Consider the following 20,554-nt stretch of genomic DNA (forward strand, 5'->3'; position numbering starts at 1 on the left):
GAGTCAGAATTAGCCAGGACTTCCCAATGTAGCCATGCACTTCCATTTTAAATTTTTTACTCTCTTTCTCAAAGGTTAATGTATCATAGTTTTATCAGAATTTTGGTTTCTGAAGTTTCCTAAACTTGTTTGAACTGTTTTCCTTGTTTGAACTGACCATGGGATCATATCTCTCAGCTTTTTCCCTCAGCTTTCTAATACATACTTTGGGTAAATTTACTGAAATACCTAAGGAAAAAATTCAGAGCTGCCATCAGCTGAGTTATCCAGTATGTAGTGGTTGAGCCTTGGAATGTGACTGGTTCAATTCAGATGCCTTGTAAGTATAAAATGTACTGGAGATTTTAAGACATAGAATGAAAAGTTTAGTGTAAATATCTTATTAGCAATTTTATATCAATATGTGTGAAGTAATGCCTTTGACATATTGATCTGTTAAATGTATTATTAAAGTTTAAATTATCTATGTGGCTACCATGACAGTTTTATTGGATTGTACCACCATGGTGAATCACATGACACATTAGCATATTTAAGACACTCAACGCTGTTGCATTTTAGAAAAAGACTTATTTTATAAAATGTTTTGGTCATGGAACAGCTATTTAATGATACTAGGTTCTGAGGATTAACTTGGGAATTTGTAGTCTAGAATAAACATTTAACTATGCTTAGAATTCCTTTTGCTAGCCCTCTTTTAATTGGATGTGATAATATTCTTTCCTCTTAAAAATTTCCTCCAGACATTTCCACTCCATGATATGATTTTTTTTTGGACAGTGACAATTAGGTTGAAAGTAATACTTTTGCTTCAAACTTTCCTACCTTTTGGGAGATTAAGTTCCCTGGAGAACAAATCACGTATTTCTTAGGGAGCCTATTTTCAGATAGTTGAGTCTTCAAGCTCATGTACAGGAAGCTGCACTCTTGAATAGGAACTTGAAATTTATTCCATCTTCCCTATGAGTCTTCCATACCCTCTTCCTTAGTACCACAAAATCTTACTAATTGTCCCCTCGTTGTCACTGTTGCCTCTTTTCATTTCATATTCCAAAATGATCTTTATACAGATCACAAAAAAACAAGTCATGTTACTTTCTGGTTAAAATGCTTCCACAGTTTCCTGTTGCATTTAGGAAAGAAATAAAATTACAATATGACCTATGTGATCATCATACTTTCCTTTTCTTTCTTGATTGCTGAAACTCAATCTGGCTTTCCTAGATTATTTCAAATTCTTTCCATTTCTAGTGCTTCTATCTACTGTACTTGGAAAGGTCTTTACTTACTTCTCCTGTGGCTTCCAGGCCTTTCTTCTTGATCAGATTGGCAAGTTTCCAGACAAATATATTCTTCCTTTTTTTTGGTGAGACACATTGCATTCCTAGCCAAGTATCCTTTAGTTTGTAATTGTAAACCACAGGCTAGGAAACCACAACCCACATCACCACCATCCTGGTAATCGACACTTCACTTCTTACAGCTTCCTCTCTCTTCCAAAATCTCATGTTAGTTATTTTTAAAAGTTCTTGCCTAAGGCTTAATACTTACTAGTTACTTTGTGAGACTTCTGAAAAAATACTATTATCCTTTAAATGAACCAGTATTTGAGAGAAGCAGTTCATTGCACTAGTCAGTCATGGTAGATTATATCTATTGTAACATGAATTCCTAAGCAGAGTCAATGTCTTTTCAGCTTGAGAATACAGAGGACTTAGGTCTCTATGCAGAACTATTTAGGAAGAACAACAGTAGCTTTGCACAATGAGGAAATTCTCGCCATCACAAACTGGGTATATCTCTGTGGGTTTATAATATTTCTAAAGAGTTATTAGGAGATTGTGGTACTAACTGCATACACAGTCTGGGGATAATGCCACGAGAATGTATGTGTCTTTGAAAATAGTACAGTAAACAGCAAACAAGCGTTATTGTTGCACTAGAAGAACTTTTCAAAGAAGACAAAGAAAAACCATTCAAAAATATTCCTTCCAAAATATTAAGAATTTACTTATTATGTTTTCTATCTTATATGATGAAGTGTTATTCATTTGTTTATTTTCACTGTGTTGATTATCAAATCATCTCTTTCAGTACACTTTTAAAGTGACAAATAGAGTTCAGTGATTAATTCTACACTGCTGTGTTTTGGTGTTAAAGTAGGTCTGTATTAAGTATGTTTTCACATGCATGACTTGATAATCTCCCTCTGTTGCTCTATATTATTTATCTGGAATCTGCACTGAGATAAGGCAGAGCACAAACCAGACTCATTGGCAACCAATCAGAGGAACTTTATGTGAGAACTCCCTTGAGGAGGTACAGGCAGCATAAATAAAACTTTGAAAACAGTCAAAGCAAAGGTAGAAAAACATGGTTTAAATACGACAATTGGACTTACATTTTAAAACTATCGTACTTGATTTCAAATATTGAAAACTAGTATTTTTTTCTTAAAGAAATACCTAATATTAATCAAAGAACTCATTTTAAAAAAATTGATAGAATTTGGCAATATTTCCTTCATTTTCTTTTGTTTGGTTAATATCCAGTTAATTGGTTAATAGTTTATATTTATTTTGTTTTAAAATGATGAAAATTTTCAATTAGGGTATAAACTTTCAAAATAATCAAGTCAATTAACAGCTCTTAACAAGTAAAGAGTAGTCTAAGAACAGATTTACATGTTAATATATTGTTTCTGTTAATTATACTTAAAAACTAGGTCTTGTTAAAGATTTATATGACCAGTATTCACTTATACTTACAGACCATTAAAAGAACTCACTGCTAATAATTTGATTTATTGAAACATGATCTTTAGACTTCTAATTTTCATTTTTATTTTGACATTTTAGGAGAATAACTATTTCAAAACTCTGTTTTTTTGTTTTTTGTTTTTTTTTTTTCAATATCAGAACCAGAAAAACCTGAGAGGCAGAAAACCTTCAATATTTCCACACATTCCTTTTCTCTGCATTGTAGCCTGCCCTCTGGCTATGTGGATAGGTATCATGTGGATCTTGTTCCTGACAGTGGCTTCGTTACTATCAAAGATCTTGGAGGTGGAGAATATCAGGTATAGTTTTCATTATCGTGCTTGGCCAGCCTGCTTGTATTTATATTTGGTCCTAGTAGGAAAGTTCTTTATGAAACTCGTCGACTATGAAAACTTACTCCTTAGAAGATTTTTAAAAGCATAAGATGAAGACAAAAACATCGATGTTGAACTGATGGGTGTAAGTTTCAGCATCGGTGGACCGTTACCTTAGCAACATCTATGCTTTTTTTTTTAAGTCTACCCTGAACCTACAGCCAGCCATCCAAGAGTTCATGAATAGTTTAACAAAGAAAGGGCAGAGCTATTGAGTAATCCAGGCTCATTAATTGTGTACTTGCCAGGAGGATCTGTCTTTAAATCATTAATGCAGGCAACATTTCTCTCTAGAGCCACTAATGTGATTCGACTGCTTGAAAAATGTAATAATGATGGATTATCTCATTATTTTTCTTTTACTTTTTATTGGAACTTCAGAGACACAGGTATTTTATATGCTTTTAAAAATAAAGGCTATGCAATAAGCTCTAGATGTTTAAATGATTTCAAATAGTTATTCTTTGTGACAGGGAACTGGGATAGATAGAAATACTGATTTAGCCTTTGATAGCATAGTATGCTTTGTAAGTTTTTATTTTATTGTGTAATTTATGTGGTAAATAGTTATATAATATAACAAATTTTATGATAATGTGGAACTTAGGTGGTATTTTAAATAGTGCATTCTTACAGTGAAGTGTTAACATTTTTGATAGTGACAGATTTATTATTTTAGCATATTTTTCAGGAATAATTTTAGTGCAATTATTTATTTCTGGTATTCTAGGTTGACTTTTCCAGTGACGTTCCTGGTACTAGGTACAATATAACTATCTCTTCAATTTCTGCTACAACAGAGATTAGTTCACCTGTTAGAACAATGACAACAAATGTAACAAGTGAGTATGTATATATATTTTTAAATTACTTTTTAAATCAAGCATTTGGAGTTAGTATAACTCTTTTAGGTGGACATAGTTACACTGGTTGTATATGTGCTATATGCCTGAAAATGGGGAATAATTAAAGAGAAATGGAAACTTAAGAAAGTGATCTGTTTAGAACCTGCTTTCTACTAATTCTTTAGTTTCTTTGTTTTCAAACAAAGATAACTATCCTTGTTTGTGAAATGGAAAACAGAGACTGTTAATGGTAAGACTTAAATAATACCATGAAAATAAAATTAGTATTCTTTAGTAGCTTTAGAGATATGAAAATATGGTTAGTATTCCTGCTCAGGAATGATTATTTCATTTGTAAGCCTGTTTCTTGTTTTCTGAGTTCTTGCATTTGTAATCCTTGCATTAGGGAAGTTTCTTTTAAAAGTGATTTGGCATCAAAAGTATTTGGCATGTAGTATTTAGTAGCATTCCATTTTATGCATTCTTATAAAAGAATGCTCTTGGTATTCTCCTAAGCATTATTTATTTATTTTTAGAGCTCTAGGGTGTGTAAATTCACAGTAATTGTCTAAAACTTCAAAAGTTTACATTTGTAAATACTTTTATTATATTTTTTGTAGAAATATAAATAACAGACATTTTAACAAATGAATTTTTTTTTTAAACATAGAACCAGGGCCACCAGTCTTCTTAGCAGGAGAAAGAGTTGGATCTGCTGGTATTCTTCTTTCATGGAATACACCACCTAATCCAAATGGAAGGATTGTGTCTTATATTGTTAAATATAAGGAAGTATGCCCGTGGGTGCAAACCATGTACACTCAAGTTAGAGCAAAGCCAGACAGTCTAGAAGTTCTTCTTACTAATCTTAATCCTGGAACAACATACGAAATTAAGGTAATTATTTTGTAAATAACTACGAATAAAGTATTAAAATATTTCACCTGTTTTAAAACTGAGGGAGGTTTTTCCACCTGGTCAAACCTTACAGCTGATTGTAGTAAGTGACTGTAGAATGATAGGCTGAATTATGACCTCAGCATCTACCTGGCTTTTAAAATTTGGTCAAATTTGGTAATCTATTTTTAATTCAACTTATATACATAAAATATATTAAAAATCTTTAGCTTAGAGCCTTTTATTGAAAACAAATTAACTTAATTAATTTATGCTTTATAAGTGGAAAAAGAATTTTTTGCAGTACCATGGATTGAACTCAGGGCCTTATGTATACTGAGCAAATGCCCTACCACTGAGCCATATTTTTAATTCAGAAATATTCTACCTTTTGATTAAACTTAGTTAGGTTTGCTATTTTTCTTTTTTTTTTTTGTTTTTTTTTTTTTTTTTTTTTGTTTTTTTTTTTGGTTTTTCTCCGGTACCGGGAACTGAACTCACGACCTTGCGCTTGCCAGGCAGGCGCTTTTGCCGCTGAGCTAAATCCCCAGCCCCAGCTATTTTTCTTTTCACCCTGTTGTATGTGCATGTCCATTGAAATTTTAGATAATAATTTGAATACTTCTAAAGATTTAGTTTTACTAAGAAATGAAGTAAATTTCATACTATTCAACAAGTATTTATTGAATTTTTACTATGTCCTTTGTATTTATAAAAGTTTTAGTCCTTTATAAAGTCAAATATGCAAGCTGTGACAATATTTTATTGAATACTGAATAAGTAATAGCTTCTAAAGAGCAGTTCTAAATTTTTTAGGCTAAATTAAAATGTTTACGATTAAGGGATATCTATGACATTTCCCAGTGATAATGAAGTGTAGAGATATCGTCTGGATTTTTTAGCATTTTCAACATAATGCTCAGATGTTCTTTGAGGCTCCAAGATTCAATATAGAGAATAAAATCTGCAAATGCTGTCTAAGTATGTGTCCATGCATAACTGAGTTGCCCTTCTGGGATGAGGACAAGTGTTGGGAAACATTTTTGCCATGAAGTTTTCCTTACCGGAAGTATGCCTATCTGTGCAGCGAACTAATGTGCTCACTACTGGAAAGCGTCTACCAATAGTACTGTAGTAGTGCGGTTCTCCCACTGACAAAATAAACTTTTATTTATGAACAAGTCAAAAATCAAAATCACAATGGCTGTTTCATGCATTTAACATAGGTTAAAGAGCAGGTAACTTTTTTGACATCTGAAAATTGCACAATATACTTTCCATGAACATGCATATATTTGGATTAACTTGCCTGTTAAAATATGCCACTGGAGGTAGTAAATAAAGATTAAATTTTCATGTGATATAAGAAACTATTGCTGAGAGGAAGGTAATTTAGCTAAACTAGTTTTTAGATCCCTTTTTATAGAGTTTGAATCTGATTAAGGAGCCTCTATTTTGCTTTTTCACCTCATACTTTATAAATCATGGTGATATTTATTCTTTTCAAATAAACATTAGCCATGGCAGAATTCCAAAGGTATTTGGCATGATACTTTTGATATCTTCAGTATAAGTAACACTATGAGAGTAATCCTGCTCAGTGTATTACATGCATGGTTATGTTTAGTCTCAGAACAATCTTATGTCATAGATCCATTATTGTTACCATTTAAAGACAAGAAAAATGTGCCTTGTTTTTTGTTTGGTAATTTCCATAAGCCACTTACTGAGAATTATATTTAAACCAAGCTAATTCTAGTCATGGGATGTTGCACAAGCTTAAGAATAGTATTCTGATTTATGACATTTTCTCTGCTTATTCTATTGGACAAGATTATTTTAGCAAAAAATAAATTTTATACCTTTCTAATTTAAAATATTTAGTCTAAATTATTAATCAAGGCTATTTATTTTTTATGAAAACCTTTAAAATTTATTTGCATAACTAGAATGTGACAGATTTATTATTTTAGCATATTTTTTGGGAATAATTTTAACTCTAAAATTATGTTAACTCTAAAATCACATACAATATATATGTATGGTCTTTTATATTCATTACAGAAATAATATAGTATCTTGGGTATAAGTGGCTAAAGTTTGAATAACTTAATTCTTATTCTGCCATTTATTCCTTTGTACTGTGGCAAAATTATTGGACTTCTGTCAGCCAGTTTTCTCATCTGTATAATGGCAATAATAATGACAATAATACTGTCTGTTCTGAGTATGTGGATAGCTTCATATTTGCTCTCTATCTCGAGATTATTGGAAGAATTAAGGGAAAAAACTTTTTGGCCCTTACCTTATGGACAAGAGAAAGTTTTTATTATTTCAGATTGTGTCTAACTAGGGAGCAAAATTTAGACTCTAAAACCTTTTGATCTATTTTAGGTTGCTGCTGAAAACAGTGCTGGCATTGGAGTATTTAGTGACCCATTCCTTTTCCAAACTGCAGAAAGTGGTAATTTTCCTAAATTATTTATTCTAAATTAAGGTAGTCATGAGTTTTGTCATTTAAATAATCAAAATCTAACACTAAAGTGCATGAAATTCTGAACAACATAGAAATTTAATTACCTTCAGTCTTTTGTGATCATTTATTCATTAAGATATATTGCTCTTTATGATTATAAAAGTCAGTATGTATGCTCTTGGAGAATTTTGAGAAAATATGAGAAAAAAAAACCCACAATGAAAATTATCTGTGGTTTTATCGTGTAAAACAGAAGTTTTATTACTTTTTTGAGTGTCCTTCTGGCTGGTCTTTTATTCTCCAGTGGACATATGTGGATGTGAATTGTATCCGTCCGTAATGTTGTCCTTACCAAACCCATTTAAGACACCTCTGTTCTTCCAATTGGCTGAGAGGAAGAATCTTGATATCATCCTTGACTCTTCTTTCACAGTAACAACTGATCTATCAGCAGTGTCAGGCGGCACTATCATCAGAATATATCCAGACACTTACCCTCATAGCTAAACACCTACCGCACCCGTTTTCCTGTCTTGCCTGAATGATCAAAAGACTGAGTGGTTTCCCTGTTTCTGACTTGCTTGCCTGCATCATACAACACCAAAAAGTGTCACATCATCTTTTGAAACATAAGCCAGACCACTCTACTCTTCTCTTCCTAACACCATGCTTGATGTCTCATTAAGAATAAAACTCTGAAAACAAACAAACGAAAAACAAACAAAAAAACCGCTCTGCTTGAACATTATGGTATACAACACGTAAACCCCAGCATTCTGGGAGGCTGAGGCATGCAGACTGGAGGTTAGATTTCAGCTTGAACTACTTAGAGACACGGTGAGACAGAGTCTCAAAATAAAAACAAGAACAAAATAAACACAGAAAACGGCTGGAGACTTAGTTCAATGTAAAGGCCCTGGATTCAAGCCTGAATACCTCACCTTCTTAAAAAACAAAAACAAAAAACCACCCTGGGTCCTTCCCTCGCTACATGGTCTTGCCCCTCTTTGGCTTCATCACTTCTCATTCTTCTCTCCTTCCATCTGCTCAGGCTGTGCTGATCTTCTGACTCCGGACCTCTGTACTTGCTTTTCCTTCTGTCTGAGACACTCCACTAAATGTCTGTAGGATTCGCCTCGAGTTCTTTCAAACATGTGCCATCCTTTCTGATCATTCCTTATGCAACACTTATACGCCCCCCCCATCCACCTCTGTTTCCGGTATCTTTTTTCCCTTCGACCAACCTGATATATCACATATCTATGTGCTTATTTTGTATTATGCTTATTATTATCCCAGCAGAACATAAGCTTTGTGATAAAAATAATTATTGAATGTAGGTGTTTATATTTATTAATAATTCTGGTACTTATTTGTACAATAACAAAGTGTTAGATTCAGTTATACAGAAAAACATTTAGATAAATAATGGCATCACCAACCAAGAGCAAATATTGACAGTGGCGCTTATATTCTAAGGGGTAAAATAACGGTGTGAATGATTAAGTTACACATCAGACAGGTGATTGGTGCTGTACAAATTTCTATAATTTTGTTCAGTTGTGAATGTTTTATAAAAATCTAGTTGTCTACTGCAAAAAAGGACAATTTGAAATGGGTATTGTATATTTCTTTCTTTATTTATTTTTTGAGGGTGTTGTATATTTAGAAGGGGTACAATTGTCAAAGTTTTAAAAAGCATATAGTAGTTTTTTGATTCAGATCCTATTTGAGACACCATGTAGAAAAGCATTTTTTTTTAAGAAATTAACACGAGAATCTGGAGTTATTTAAAGTTAGAAATGAATGATTTTCAAGGCCCGATGTACTCTTATTTATTTTGAACATATTGACATTCAGGTTATTTACACATTTAAAAATCAAATGGCAATGTATTATTTTGTAGCATAGTATATAAAACAAAAATTATTACTTATATTAAGGTTTCAGTTTTAGGGGAAATAATTTGAATGTCATACAAAATAGTTTTATTTATTTTATTTCTTTACCCTGATCCTGATTTGGCTTCTGACAAATTATGACATATACAGATTATAGCTTCAATTTGACAGTTTTCAACTTTATGTGTTTTATACTTCCAGTAGCTTACCTCATTTTAGGAGATTTTAACTGTCTTGGTTACATTTCTCTCTTTGCTGGAACAAAATGCCCGACACCCAAATTAAAGAGGGAAAGGTTGATTTAGCTCACAGTTTGTGGAGATTTCAGTCAGTACTCGGCTGCCTCCAAGAAAGAGTGGCACATGACAGAGGGCAACAGTTCATGGTGGTGGAAGACAGCAAAAGCAACCAGAGCAAAAAGGGGAAGCTCAAGAGAGAGCAAGCCTCTTTCTCTCTCTTAGACTGTGTGCAGGGTGCCCACCCCACAGTAGGTGTAGCACTCACACCCATAACCCCAGCATTGGACTATGAATCAATCAAAAGCTGTAGAAGTCCATTGCATGACTGCATGAGGCTTTGGGGGGACATCCAGACACAAACCATAACATTAACTATTGGCAGGTGATGATTTGAGAGAAACTCGAGAAACACTAGCACATAGTGGAAACAGTACTGCAATGGAAGTCTCATTCTCTTTGTGGCTTAGTGCATGTCTTTGAACCACTTGCATAATTTTTCTTGCCTATTTTCCCACCTTCTTTTCTTAATATGAAGAAGTTCTTTTTTCTTTTTGTACTGGTAATGGAACTTAGGACCTTGCGCTTGCCAGGCAGGCACTTGTGCCACTGAGCTATATCCCTAGCCCTATGATGAAGTTCATGTAGATTAGTAATCCTCAACATATTTCTCTTCCCAAGTGCCTGTTATCATTATTGCTGATTTATTAAACTTTAAATTGAGGATTTCTATGAATAAATAGCATCGTTATTATTAGATCAGAAGTACTTTGTTTGTGAATAAAAATATTCTCAGTACATGAATTAACCATTGATACTATACTAAACTGTATAAGCACAAAAAGGTCAATGCTTAAATTTCCATGCAGCGTATTTTCATGTAAATCTACAATGCATTTTAGATTTTAAAGAGTATTAAAAATACTATTTATACTTCATTTTCTAGCTGAAAATGCAGAAAATAACTTTGGAAATTATTTGTGTTAGATTTATAATTTTGTTAATGCCTCAAACATGTGTATTTTGTACAGTATTCACTTTGAAAGGTTGTGTATATTTTTATATGCCTAAATATTTATACATGTCTATAGTCTACACACTACACAACTTTCTAAGAGTGTGCCAAGATACTTGCTGGTTTGACAGGTGAAAAGACTATCTAAATATAGTATTTTGGTACCATAGTATTAAATCGTTAATTGAATCAAGATAGATAAATTCACTCAAATAATCAGATGTAATGAGATTCTGGTACATAAGTCAAGAAGTTGAAACTAGAATATTTTTAAATAGAGAAATACTTGCCAAGCACAGAAAAGAACCCAAATCAATCTTCAAACACCATGAGATCACATAAGGGAACACACTAAATATATCTCATTGAGGCTAAAATAATTTAAAACAAGTTGACATAAATACCTTCCTTCCGTAAATGTTGTTTAGCAGATGTAATTGATTCCTACCTGTTTAATATTTAAGATTTACTCTTTTGGAAATATTGCTTTAGAATTTAATAAAAACTTGGTTTATTTATAAATTCTAAATTTTTCTGTATTTGATTCTTTTTATGACCATATTTTCTGGTATAGATGACTGGCTAATAGTTTCAGCTTTCCACTTTGTTCAGAATCTAAGAAATCTACATGGCTTCAAAATATTTAAGGAAATCAAAAATTTGTCCTGAGTTCTTTGTATATGCACACATGACTATTGAATATTTCTTCATGTTTTTGTGGAATGTCTCACCAGTGCATGTGTTGACACCCAATAATCCTGAAGTCAGCAAGTTTGCTTCAATTCCAGGTTTTTTTGTTTTTTTGGGTTTTTTGGCTAAGGTCAATTAAAGGTAGCTTTACAAGTCACACTCAGGTAAATTTTATCCAATGTATTGTATACTCAATTTCCTATAACATGGACATTTAACACCCCAATAATATATAAATGCCATTGTAAATTTTATAAAAAGGTTTTCTGCTCTAATTCAACCCTTTTCATGCTCCAGCTCCGGGGAAAGTGGTCAATCTCACAGTTGAGGCGTACAACTATTCAGCAGTAAACTTGATTTGGTATTTACCTTGGCAGCCAAATGGCAAGATTACCAGCTTCAAGATTAGTGTCAAACATGCCAGGAGTGGTATAGTCGTGAAAGATGTCTCAATCAGGGTGGAGGACATTTTGAATGGGAAATTGCCAGAATGTAGCGTGAGTATCGTGAACACTTTGTATATCTCAAAAATTTTAGATAAACATATCTTCAAGTTTTGAGCATCTAGATACTGTGTATTTTCTGGAAATGTTTATGACTTTGTTACTTGTACTATTAGGCCATAGTACTGTGCTATCCACAGTTGGCTATATTCAAGGTATGTTACTTGAGGGGTTTGGGAATTTAAAAATAAAATACTAAACTCTCTTAGGGAATTCTAGAAAACCTCATTAAAGGAGAAACATTAGGATAATCTGTGGAGGAAGAATAGATGGAGGTTGTTTGGTGGGACACTTTGTAAATCCCAGAGGTTGAAAGTGTAAGATGTGGCTGGGGTGATTCTAGGTGGAAAATATTTCATAAATCCCTGGGGTGGAAAATGGTACAGTGTATCTGTAGAAAGGACTACACCACCAAGTGCCAAGTGGAGAAGATCTGTAAAAGAGAACACACAATGATTAATTTTCAGAGATAGATTGTTTTTCTGAATATCTTTGGTAAACAATTCGTTGTTACTCAGATCAGTGATGGGGAACCTTAAGAAGCAGTATAAAATAGTTTGCCCCAAACCGTTTTGGTGATCATTTTGATATAGTCCAACAAAATAGTTTTTGTTCTAAATATTTTCTATGTCTCAAAATCTTCCTTTTGAAATTATAATATACTTCTAACACACATACATGCACATGCACAGACAAATATACCTAACATGTATGCTAGCGGTGTTCTTTTGAGTACTTATGATACAAAATCATAGTATCAGAATGTGGCTTGTGCTTGAAATTATTTTAAGTCTTTGGCTGTTATACAGTTAACACGAGTTTTTAAAAACTCTTACTAATGATTTTGCTGCAGTTTTACCTTTTTTTAAAGCCACTTTTAATTCCTACTCATAAGGAAGGTGAAAGTATTAAGTGTGAAATACATATGGTCTGTTCTAAAATTGTAGGTTAAATGGATATAATAAAAATCTAACAAATTTGTTCATGACATAAAATTTTACAGAGTCAGAGAAAGAGATAGTCAGGGAGAGAGAGAGAGAGAGAGAGAGAGAGAGAGAGAGAGAATGTATAAGGGAAAAAGAAATGAGTCAGATTTCTTGTGTTCACCCAAAGAGATATAACATTGTTCTTTTAACTGATACTAATTTCATTCACCAGGAAAACAGTGAGTCTTTCCTGTGGAGTACCACCAGTCCTTCTCCAACTGTTGGCAGAGTTACACCTCCATTACGTACCACTTCCTCCTCAAGCACATTGGCACGGAGTAAGATCAGCTCTGTGTGGAAAGAGCCTATCAGCTTTGTGGTGACGCATCTGAGACCTTACACAACATATCTTTTTGAAGTTTCGGCCGTTACAACGGAAGCGGGTTATATTGATAGCACCATTGTCAGAACACCAGAATCAGGTATGATTTCTTTTTTTTAGGAAAAAGAGTTCAATTACTTCAAAAGGAAAAGTATAAACCTTTACTTTTGATCATGTAGAGGTTTTAATATTCCTCACTATTTAGTAAGTTTTCTTTTGTGTATATGTGTAATAATAGATAATAGACATCCCACCTAGAGTATCTTGAAAGTTTTCATTGTCTTTTATATTCAACATATTACTAAAACAAGCATCTGAAATGGGAAAGAAAATTTCTTCAGCTACTATGATCCTAAGATCAGCAATTATCTTTCTGTGACTCAGCAGTTTTTCATAATCATCTCTTCCTTTCTAAATCATCTTTTATCATCTTTACCTTTGTTTTAATATTATTACTACACATGCAGATAATACCTGGAATAGCAGACTAGCATGTGATTAACATTTCAGTACCAATATCAATGGCTAAAATATATTTCTCCTGATATTTTTTATGCACTGCAGCTTCTTTATCTGAGAAACAGAAACAGTAAAAGTGCCCTTGGATGGCTGTAATGTTCAGATTAAATGAACACGATCGTATTACTACTATTGGATCTTAATATTTTCAGAAGCCAGAGATATAGCTCAGGGGCATAAATACCTCCCTGGAAAGTGCAAGGTCTTGAGTTTGATTCCTGGTACAAAAAGAAGTATTCTGAGAGTATATATTTCTATGGATATATAAATATTTAAACACACAAAATAAATGCAATAATAAGTGGTAATAACTATCTTATTTAAATGAAACATATAAAGTTTATATATAACATTTAAATAAAGTTTATGTGAATACTGATGTAGGACCATAACATCAACATATTAGTATAAATATATATAATAGATGCTTGATATGTATTTCATACTGTAGTGCCAGATATTCAGTTGTGATTGGTAGTTCTTGTGGATATTAGAAATTGTTAATATGGTAATCTCATGGAAGCACACTATACTTTTCCCTAATGACACAGCTCTCAGTTGCTTACATTCCCACCACAATTTAGAAGGTTCCTTTTTCCCCTGTAGCCTCACCAGCATTTGTTATTATTTGATTTCTTGATCATAACCATTTTTCTTGGCGTAAGGTAGAATTGTTATTTTGATTTCCATTTCTCTATTGGTCAGAGATATTGAACATTTTTTCACATATTTCTTGTTCTCTTGTACTTCTTCTGAGAAGTATCTGTTCATGTCAGTTGCCTTTTTTCTTTGGGTGTTTTATGTTGGGGGTCTAATTTTTTGACTTCTTTATGTAGTCTAGATAATTAGCTCTCCCTCTGAAGAATAGCTGGCAAAATTTTGTTCCCATTTTGTAGCTTGTCTCTTCATTCTATTGGTTGTTTCTTTTGCTGTGCAGAGGTTTTTAATTTTATAGGGTCTCATGTGATGCTATTTCTTGTACAATTAGGATTCTGTTCAGAAAGCCCCTGCCTGTGCCTGTGGGTCTGAGAGTTTTACCTATTTTTCCTCCAAGAAGATTGTTGGTTTTAACATTTATAGCTCTGATCCACTTTGATTTTAGTTTAATACATGGTGAGAGAGATAGGTCTAGATTCAGTCTTCTGCATGTGGACATCCAGTTTTCCCAGTACTATTGGTTAAGGTGTATCTTCTTGGCACTTTTGTGAAAGCTCAGATAGCCGAATGTGTCTGGGATTGGTTCTACATCTCCTGTTTTGTTCTGTTGATCCACATGTCTGTTTTCTGCCAGTACCATGCTGTTTTTATCACAGTAACTTTGTAATATAATTTAAAATCTGGGATTTTGATGCCTCTTGCTTTGCTATCATTACCCAGAATTGCTTGTGCTATTCCAAGTCTCTTCTGGTTCCCTATGGTCTTAAGATTGTTTTCTCTAGTTCTGTGAGGAATACTATTGGTATTTTTTATTGGAATTGAATTAAATCTGTGTGGCTATTTTGGAAGTATGGCCATTCTGACAACATTGGTTCTGCCTGTCAACTGGCAGGAAAAGGGGACATATATCCATTTTCTGATATTTTCTTTCATCTCCTTTTTCAGGGTACATAGTTTACATTATAGAGGTCTTTTATTTGTTTAGTTAGTTTAATTCTTAAGTGTTTAACTTTTCTTGAAGATATTTTGAATATTTTTTCATAATTTCTCTGTGATGTCATTATTGGTATACAATAACTATTAATTTTTGCATTTTGTTTTTGTATCCTGTTACATTGTTGAATTTAGTTTTTAATTCTAGAAGCTTTTGGTGGACTGGGTCTTCTGTGTAGAGAATCATATCTTTTGCAAATAATGATAATTTGACTGTTTTTTCCCATATAACACATGTGTCTTTTATTTCTTTCCCTTACCTGATTGCTCTGGCTAATTTCTGAGAACTACATTCTTGCATTGTTTGTGATTTTAGAGGCAAAACTTTCAGTTTTTCCTCATTTAATATTATATTGACAGTAGATCTGTCATAAATGGCTTCTATATTCAGACAAGTCCTTCTACACCTATTCAGGGTTTCTTTTTAAAATCATGACTGGATACTTAATTTTGTGGAAGGTTTTTTCTGTGTGGAGATGATCATTTTTTTTTTTTTACTTTAAAAAGAATAAAAAACAAAATTTAAAAACAAGATAATAGGAAGGTAACAATGGTTCATACATTGTGAGAGGAAAAATGTTTATTAAGCCAGATATCCAGACATTGTTGAATGTAATGTATATGTGGTATATGTTTCAAATCAATCTAGTATTTACAATGAATATTTTGCAGTGAACATGAGTGAAATTACATTGTGCAATTATATATGCTACAAAATAAATGTAATAATGGTACATAAGACATAAATCTACTGATTCAGTGTGTCTTATTTAAATGCTTTAATTATATTTTATTTTTCTTTAAAATTCAACTTTGATTTAGTGTATTTAACAGGGTCTTAAAATTTTACATATTTTAATATATTCTTTTGACTATAATCATTTTAGTGCCTGAAGGACCACCACAAAACTGCATAACAGGCAATGTCACTGGAAAGTCCTTTTCGATCTCATGGGACCCACCAAGTATAGTAACAGGAAAGTTTAGTTATAAAGTTGAGTTGTATGGGCCATCAGGTAAGTCTGCATTGGTTTTGGGCTTACCCTTTAGCATAACAGTTATAAAATGCATGACTAGTAGAAAACATTAAAAAAAATTTAAAGAGCATATAATTGAAGTAAACAATAGAAAAGTAATAAGGTGAAATACTTTGGAATTTTTATTTAAAACCATAAATGTGGGGGCTGGGGATTCAGCTCAGTGGCACAGTGCCTGCCTGGAAAATGTGGAACAATGGGGTTAGCTTATATTAAATCATATGACAGGGAATTTATTTTTAATGGTCTAAGGTTGCTGAAAATATAGGAAACCTCTATATCTTCTGATTGATTTTACTATGAATCTAAACTGCTCTGAAAATAAAGTTTATTAAAAATAATAACATGAATAGCCTTATAAAATGACATTTTCTCTGTCTTGGTAAACAAGCAGGACCTGAACTAGTTATTCAGGTAATTTAAAGACTTCAAGTATTATATTATAGGAGGCAAATCAACTCTAAAATTCTTCCTTAATCAATGATTCTTTGGTTCTATGTAAGAAGTTTAATTCAAACATAATGAAACATTACATCTGCATATTATCATTTACTTTGAAGATCTGAAAAAGATACAAATTTCCAAGTAATTCTGTTTTGAAAATTCTATGGTATTGCTATGGCAAGCAGAAACAACAAAAAGACACCCAAGATTTGGAGGCAGATTTATTTACATCGACGGGCACTGATCAGGATCATTCCCAGAATATCAGGCCCTGACCTCTGGTGGAATAGGGCTTACGTGGAATAAGCAAGCAAGAAGTACAGAGGCAGAAGGGCCTGTCCATTGGAGATTGGTTCTTACAAGGTGCATCGTAGTCACCAGCTGTTAGTAAGAGACAAGAGCAACCGGATCTGGAACAGGAACTATTATTACCAGGGCAGCTGGGAAACTGAAGTACACTGGCTGGGTGGGGGGCATTTTCTATTACAGTGTGAATCATAGAAGTAACATTTATTTCTCATTCCTAAGTAACTTGAGCTTCCAAATTTCTGAAATATGTACAGTTCCTACAAAATAAGTCTTCACATCCTCCTAGTACACAGAAATAGACATGGACATATAGATGTTAATTTCTGTTGAATACTAATTGCTAGATTTGGCTGAGGTACACTCAGGCAGGTGGATGAATCAAATCAGACACATTAAACAATTGCCCCACTGAGCAATGTGGAGTCATTAAGGAGCTATAATGGTGGCTCATGCAGGGCAAATGACTGCTTGCGATTGTTCAAGGAAGGACTGGAGAAGAGCACTGGAACAGTGGACATAGGACCTCTCTTGAGTTTTGCTGGGAAGTGAAATCATGAATGAGATAGGAAGTAGGGTTGGGATAAGTAGTGAACAGATTTTTCTCTGTTAGGAATAAATAAAGTATCTTTTTTGTTGAAGAGAATGAAGAAAATGGACAGAACAATGGTACACAAAATATAAGGATTACTGGGAAAGTGTTTATGTAGGTAGAAGGTAAGGGCTTTTGCTTAAATGTATGGATTGGATCAAGATACAGTTTGCCCGTAGTAATAGGTTGTAAGACAGAGAACATGGGTATAGATGCAGGACTCACAGGGTGGGAGTCTGTGCAGATCATTTACTGCTGATTTAATTTTTCAGGGCAAGGTAAAGCTGAACCATTAGTGGGAGTGAAGGGAGGGCAGAGGTGTTAGAGGTATGAATGGGGAGAAAAGTGCAAAATAATCATCTAGAAAGTGTACAGTGATTGGAACACTAAGGTGTAGAATGTACATAAAATTCTAGGTGCCTTTTCAGGCTTCATTTAGGATATGATCTTGAATAAAATGGGATTAGTTGGAGGGGCATTATACTTTTCCCTAGTACCTTCAACAAAAGTAGTTCAAGGAGAATGAAGATATATATATATATATATATATGGTAGCAATTGTAGTTTGGGGTGGCAGTGAGGCTGGATAAAGAGTGGGAAATTAGGTAGTGAGAGATTGAGGAGAATTAAAGAAAGAAAATAAAAAAGGTAATGAGGTCAATGGACTGCATGTTCCCATGGGCTTAAAGAACTGTTGGTTGAAGTTCTAGCATAAGTGAAGAAGAGGTAGGAAAAGTAGTCAGTGACAGTCGCATGAAATTTATGTAATGGATGATGGCAGTTATTAATAATTGTAATGTCTAGCATATGACCAAGAGCGATGAGCTGAAATAGGATGGAGAAACAGACTGAAGAGTCAGTGTGATAAAATGGCTACCTCTGAGGATATTAAATGACCACAAGTTAAGATGGTGGCCTTGAAGGAGGAGTTAAACCATCCTTGAAGGAGGAGTTAAACCATCAGGGGTGGGATTGGGTGACCTCGAGGGCTTGTGGATGTCATTGGTCATGTGGAATTTAAAGCTGTGTGCTAAGGAGGCAGACAGAATGGTTGGAGATGGTGCAATGAGGAGCAAGAGCAATTCCCACCCTGCAGACCCAACCGTTTGAGAGCTGTGGGTTAGTAACAGTCGGCCACACTCTGTGGTTGCTTCTGTGGAACAGAAGCAATTTTCTTAGAGGAGAACTGCATTTCATTCAGAGCAAGAAGGTGCAGGAAGTATGCAGAGTAAAAGCTGAAGATTTAAATAATTTTGCTCATAAACTATTCAGGGAAGTTTGTTCAGAGGCAAAGAAGAAATATTTTCTAAATATGGCCTCTTACAAGGGATTTAGCTCAGTGGCACAGCGCCTGCCTGGCAAGCGTGAGGTCATGAGTTCGATTCCTGGTACCGGAAAAAAACCAAAAAACCAAAAAAGAAACCAAAAAACAAATAAATATGGCTTCTTGCAGAAAATGATGACAATATTTAGCAATTTATTTGAATAAATTTGGGTGTAAAATACTGTCATTTTTAGATTGATAAAATCTAATGTTTCCCTTTTCAATATCAATAATAAAATTGTAGTTCAACAGGACTTTATGATTTAATAAAAGTAATTTTAAATACTGAAAGCTTTTTATGTACTTTCCATTATTTCAATTTAATTAATATTAATCAACTACTAAGCCAAATGTTTAAAAGATATTGATTTTCAGTGTTATAATGGCAAATTTTAATGCATGGGTTAATACTTTGGTTACTGTCTTTGGTTCCATTTGTAAATATGGGAATGATTGCATTCTTAATATAAAATTCCATAGCTCTCTTCTGCCTTTTGCAGGTCGGATTTTGGATAATAGCACAAAAGACCTTAAGTTTGTGTTCACTAACCTAATACCATTTACAATGTATGATGTCTACATTGCGGCTGAAACCAGTGCAGGGATTGGACCCAAGTCAAATCTTTCGATATTCACTCCGCCAGAGGGTAAAAACATCTCCTTTAAAGGGCTAATGAGATATTTCTATATGCTTGTGAGTTTTTATTGAATTCGTAAAGCATAATTTTGGAAGCAATTTGGTTTTTATTTACTTAGCTTACATTGTTTCTTTTTTTTTTATCAAATTACTATCTAATGCATTCTGAACATGTGTTTTCCAGAACATTAAGTCCATAGCATGCTTTATAATAAAAGGAACTCAAGATCAAGGAAGATTAGGAAATATTATGTGCAGCCTGTTACAGATTCAGTGAATATCAGCTAAATCTCAAGAAGTCATAAATTAGACACACGTTTAACATTATTCAGCCTCACTGTTTAGTGTGCAATACTAATCTCACCGAACTAGTGTTAGAGCAATTTCTGTATTCCAATACTGATGGAAATATGTTTTTAAGATTTCCAGTGGCTGTGTACTAAATATTTATCAGCATTTACTGAAATTATGAATACAATATTTGTGCTCAGAAATTTCCTCATGTATATTTATTAAACATCATTATTGTAGGTGAACACTACTATTTTAAGAAATGTTAGCATGTTATTTGCCATGCTAAGTATAAATGTGTTCATTTCTATTTAGAAATTGCAAATATTGATAAGAAGAAAGTCCTTTTCACAACACAATAACACTTTAAAAATTTCCAGCCTCTTTTATGTGTTAGCTAACATATAGTAGCTGGTAGATTAACACACACACACACACACACACACACACACAGACACACACACACACACACTCGCACGCACGCACACCCCAGAGCACACCGGGTTGGGCATGCCTTCCTCAGATAAATTGTTCCAGTATTTGGCCATTAGAGGGCAGCAATCATTAGGAAATTTTGTACTTTTCATTTTGCAAAAAAAAAAAAACCTTGGCATTTTGTTGTTCAAGGAAGGTACAGATTACGTTTATTTATTTCACATGAAAATTCTAGTATATCCATAGTTTCAGTGTACAGACAGGAATATATACTTAATAGTGGAGACACTGTCG

The 20,554-nt window shown here is 33.4% G+C and overlaps 1 protein-coding gene across 2 annotated transcripts in view; it reads left to right on the forward strand.

Annotated features, from left to right (window-relative positions):
• Positions 1-3,392: 3,392 nt before the first annotated feature.
• Ptprq (protein tyrosine phosphatase, receptor type, Q) overlaps positions 3,393-20,554 on the forward strand; it is a 194,715-nt gene continuing 177,553 nt past the window's right edge. For both annotated transcript variants that reach the window (XM_005374365.2, XM_013517925.1), the window contains exons 1-8: positions 3,393-3,543; positions 3,885-3,996; positions 4,670-4,896; positions 7,291-7,360; positions 11,512-11,711; positions 12,876-13,125; positions 16,082-16,210; positions 19,398-19,544. In XM_005374365.2, the coding sequence (XP_005374422.1) occupies positions 3,487-3,543; positions 3,885-3,996; positions 4,670-4,896; positions 7,291-7,360; positions 11,512-11,711; positions 12,876-13,125; positions 16,082-16,210; positions 19,398-19,544 (1,192 nt within the window). In that variant the 5' untranslated portion in view covers positions 3,393-3,486. The remainder of the gene's footprint in view (positions 3,544-3,884; positions 3,997-4,669; positions 4,897-7,290; positions 7,361-11,511; positions 11,712-12,875; positions 13,126-16,081; positions 16,211-19,397; positions 19,545-20,554) is intronic.

This window comes from Chinchilla lanigera, unplaced genomic scaffold (genome assembly GCF_000276665.1).
Source record: "Chinchilla lanigera isolate Chin_1 unplaced genomic scaffold, ChiLan1.0 scaffold00004, whole genome shotgun sequence".
Classification (NCBI taxonomy): domain Eukaryota; kingdom Metazoa; phylum Chordata; class Mammalia; order Rodentia; family Chinchillidae; genus Chinchilla; species Chinchilla lanigera.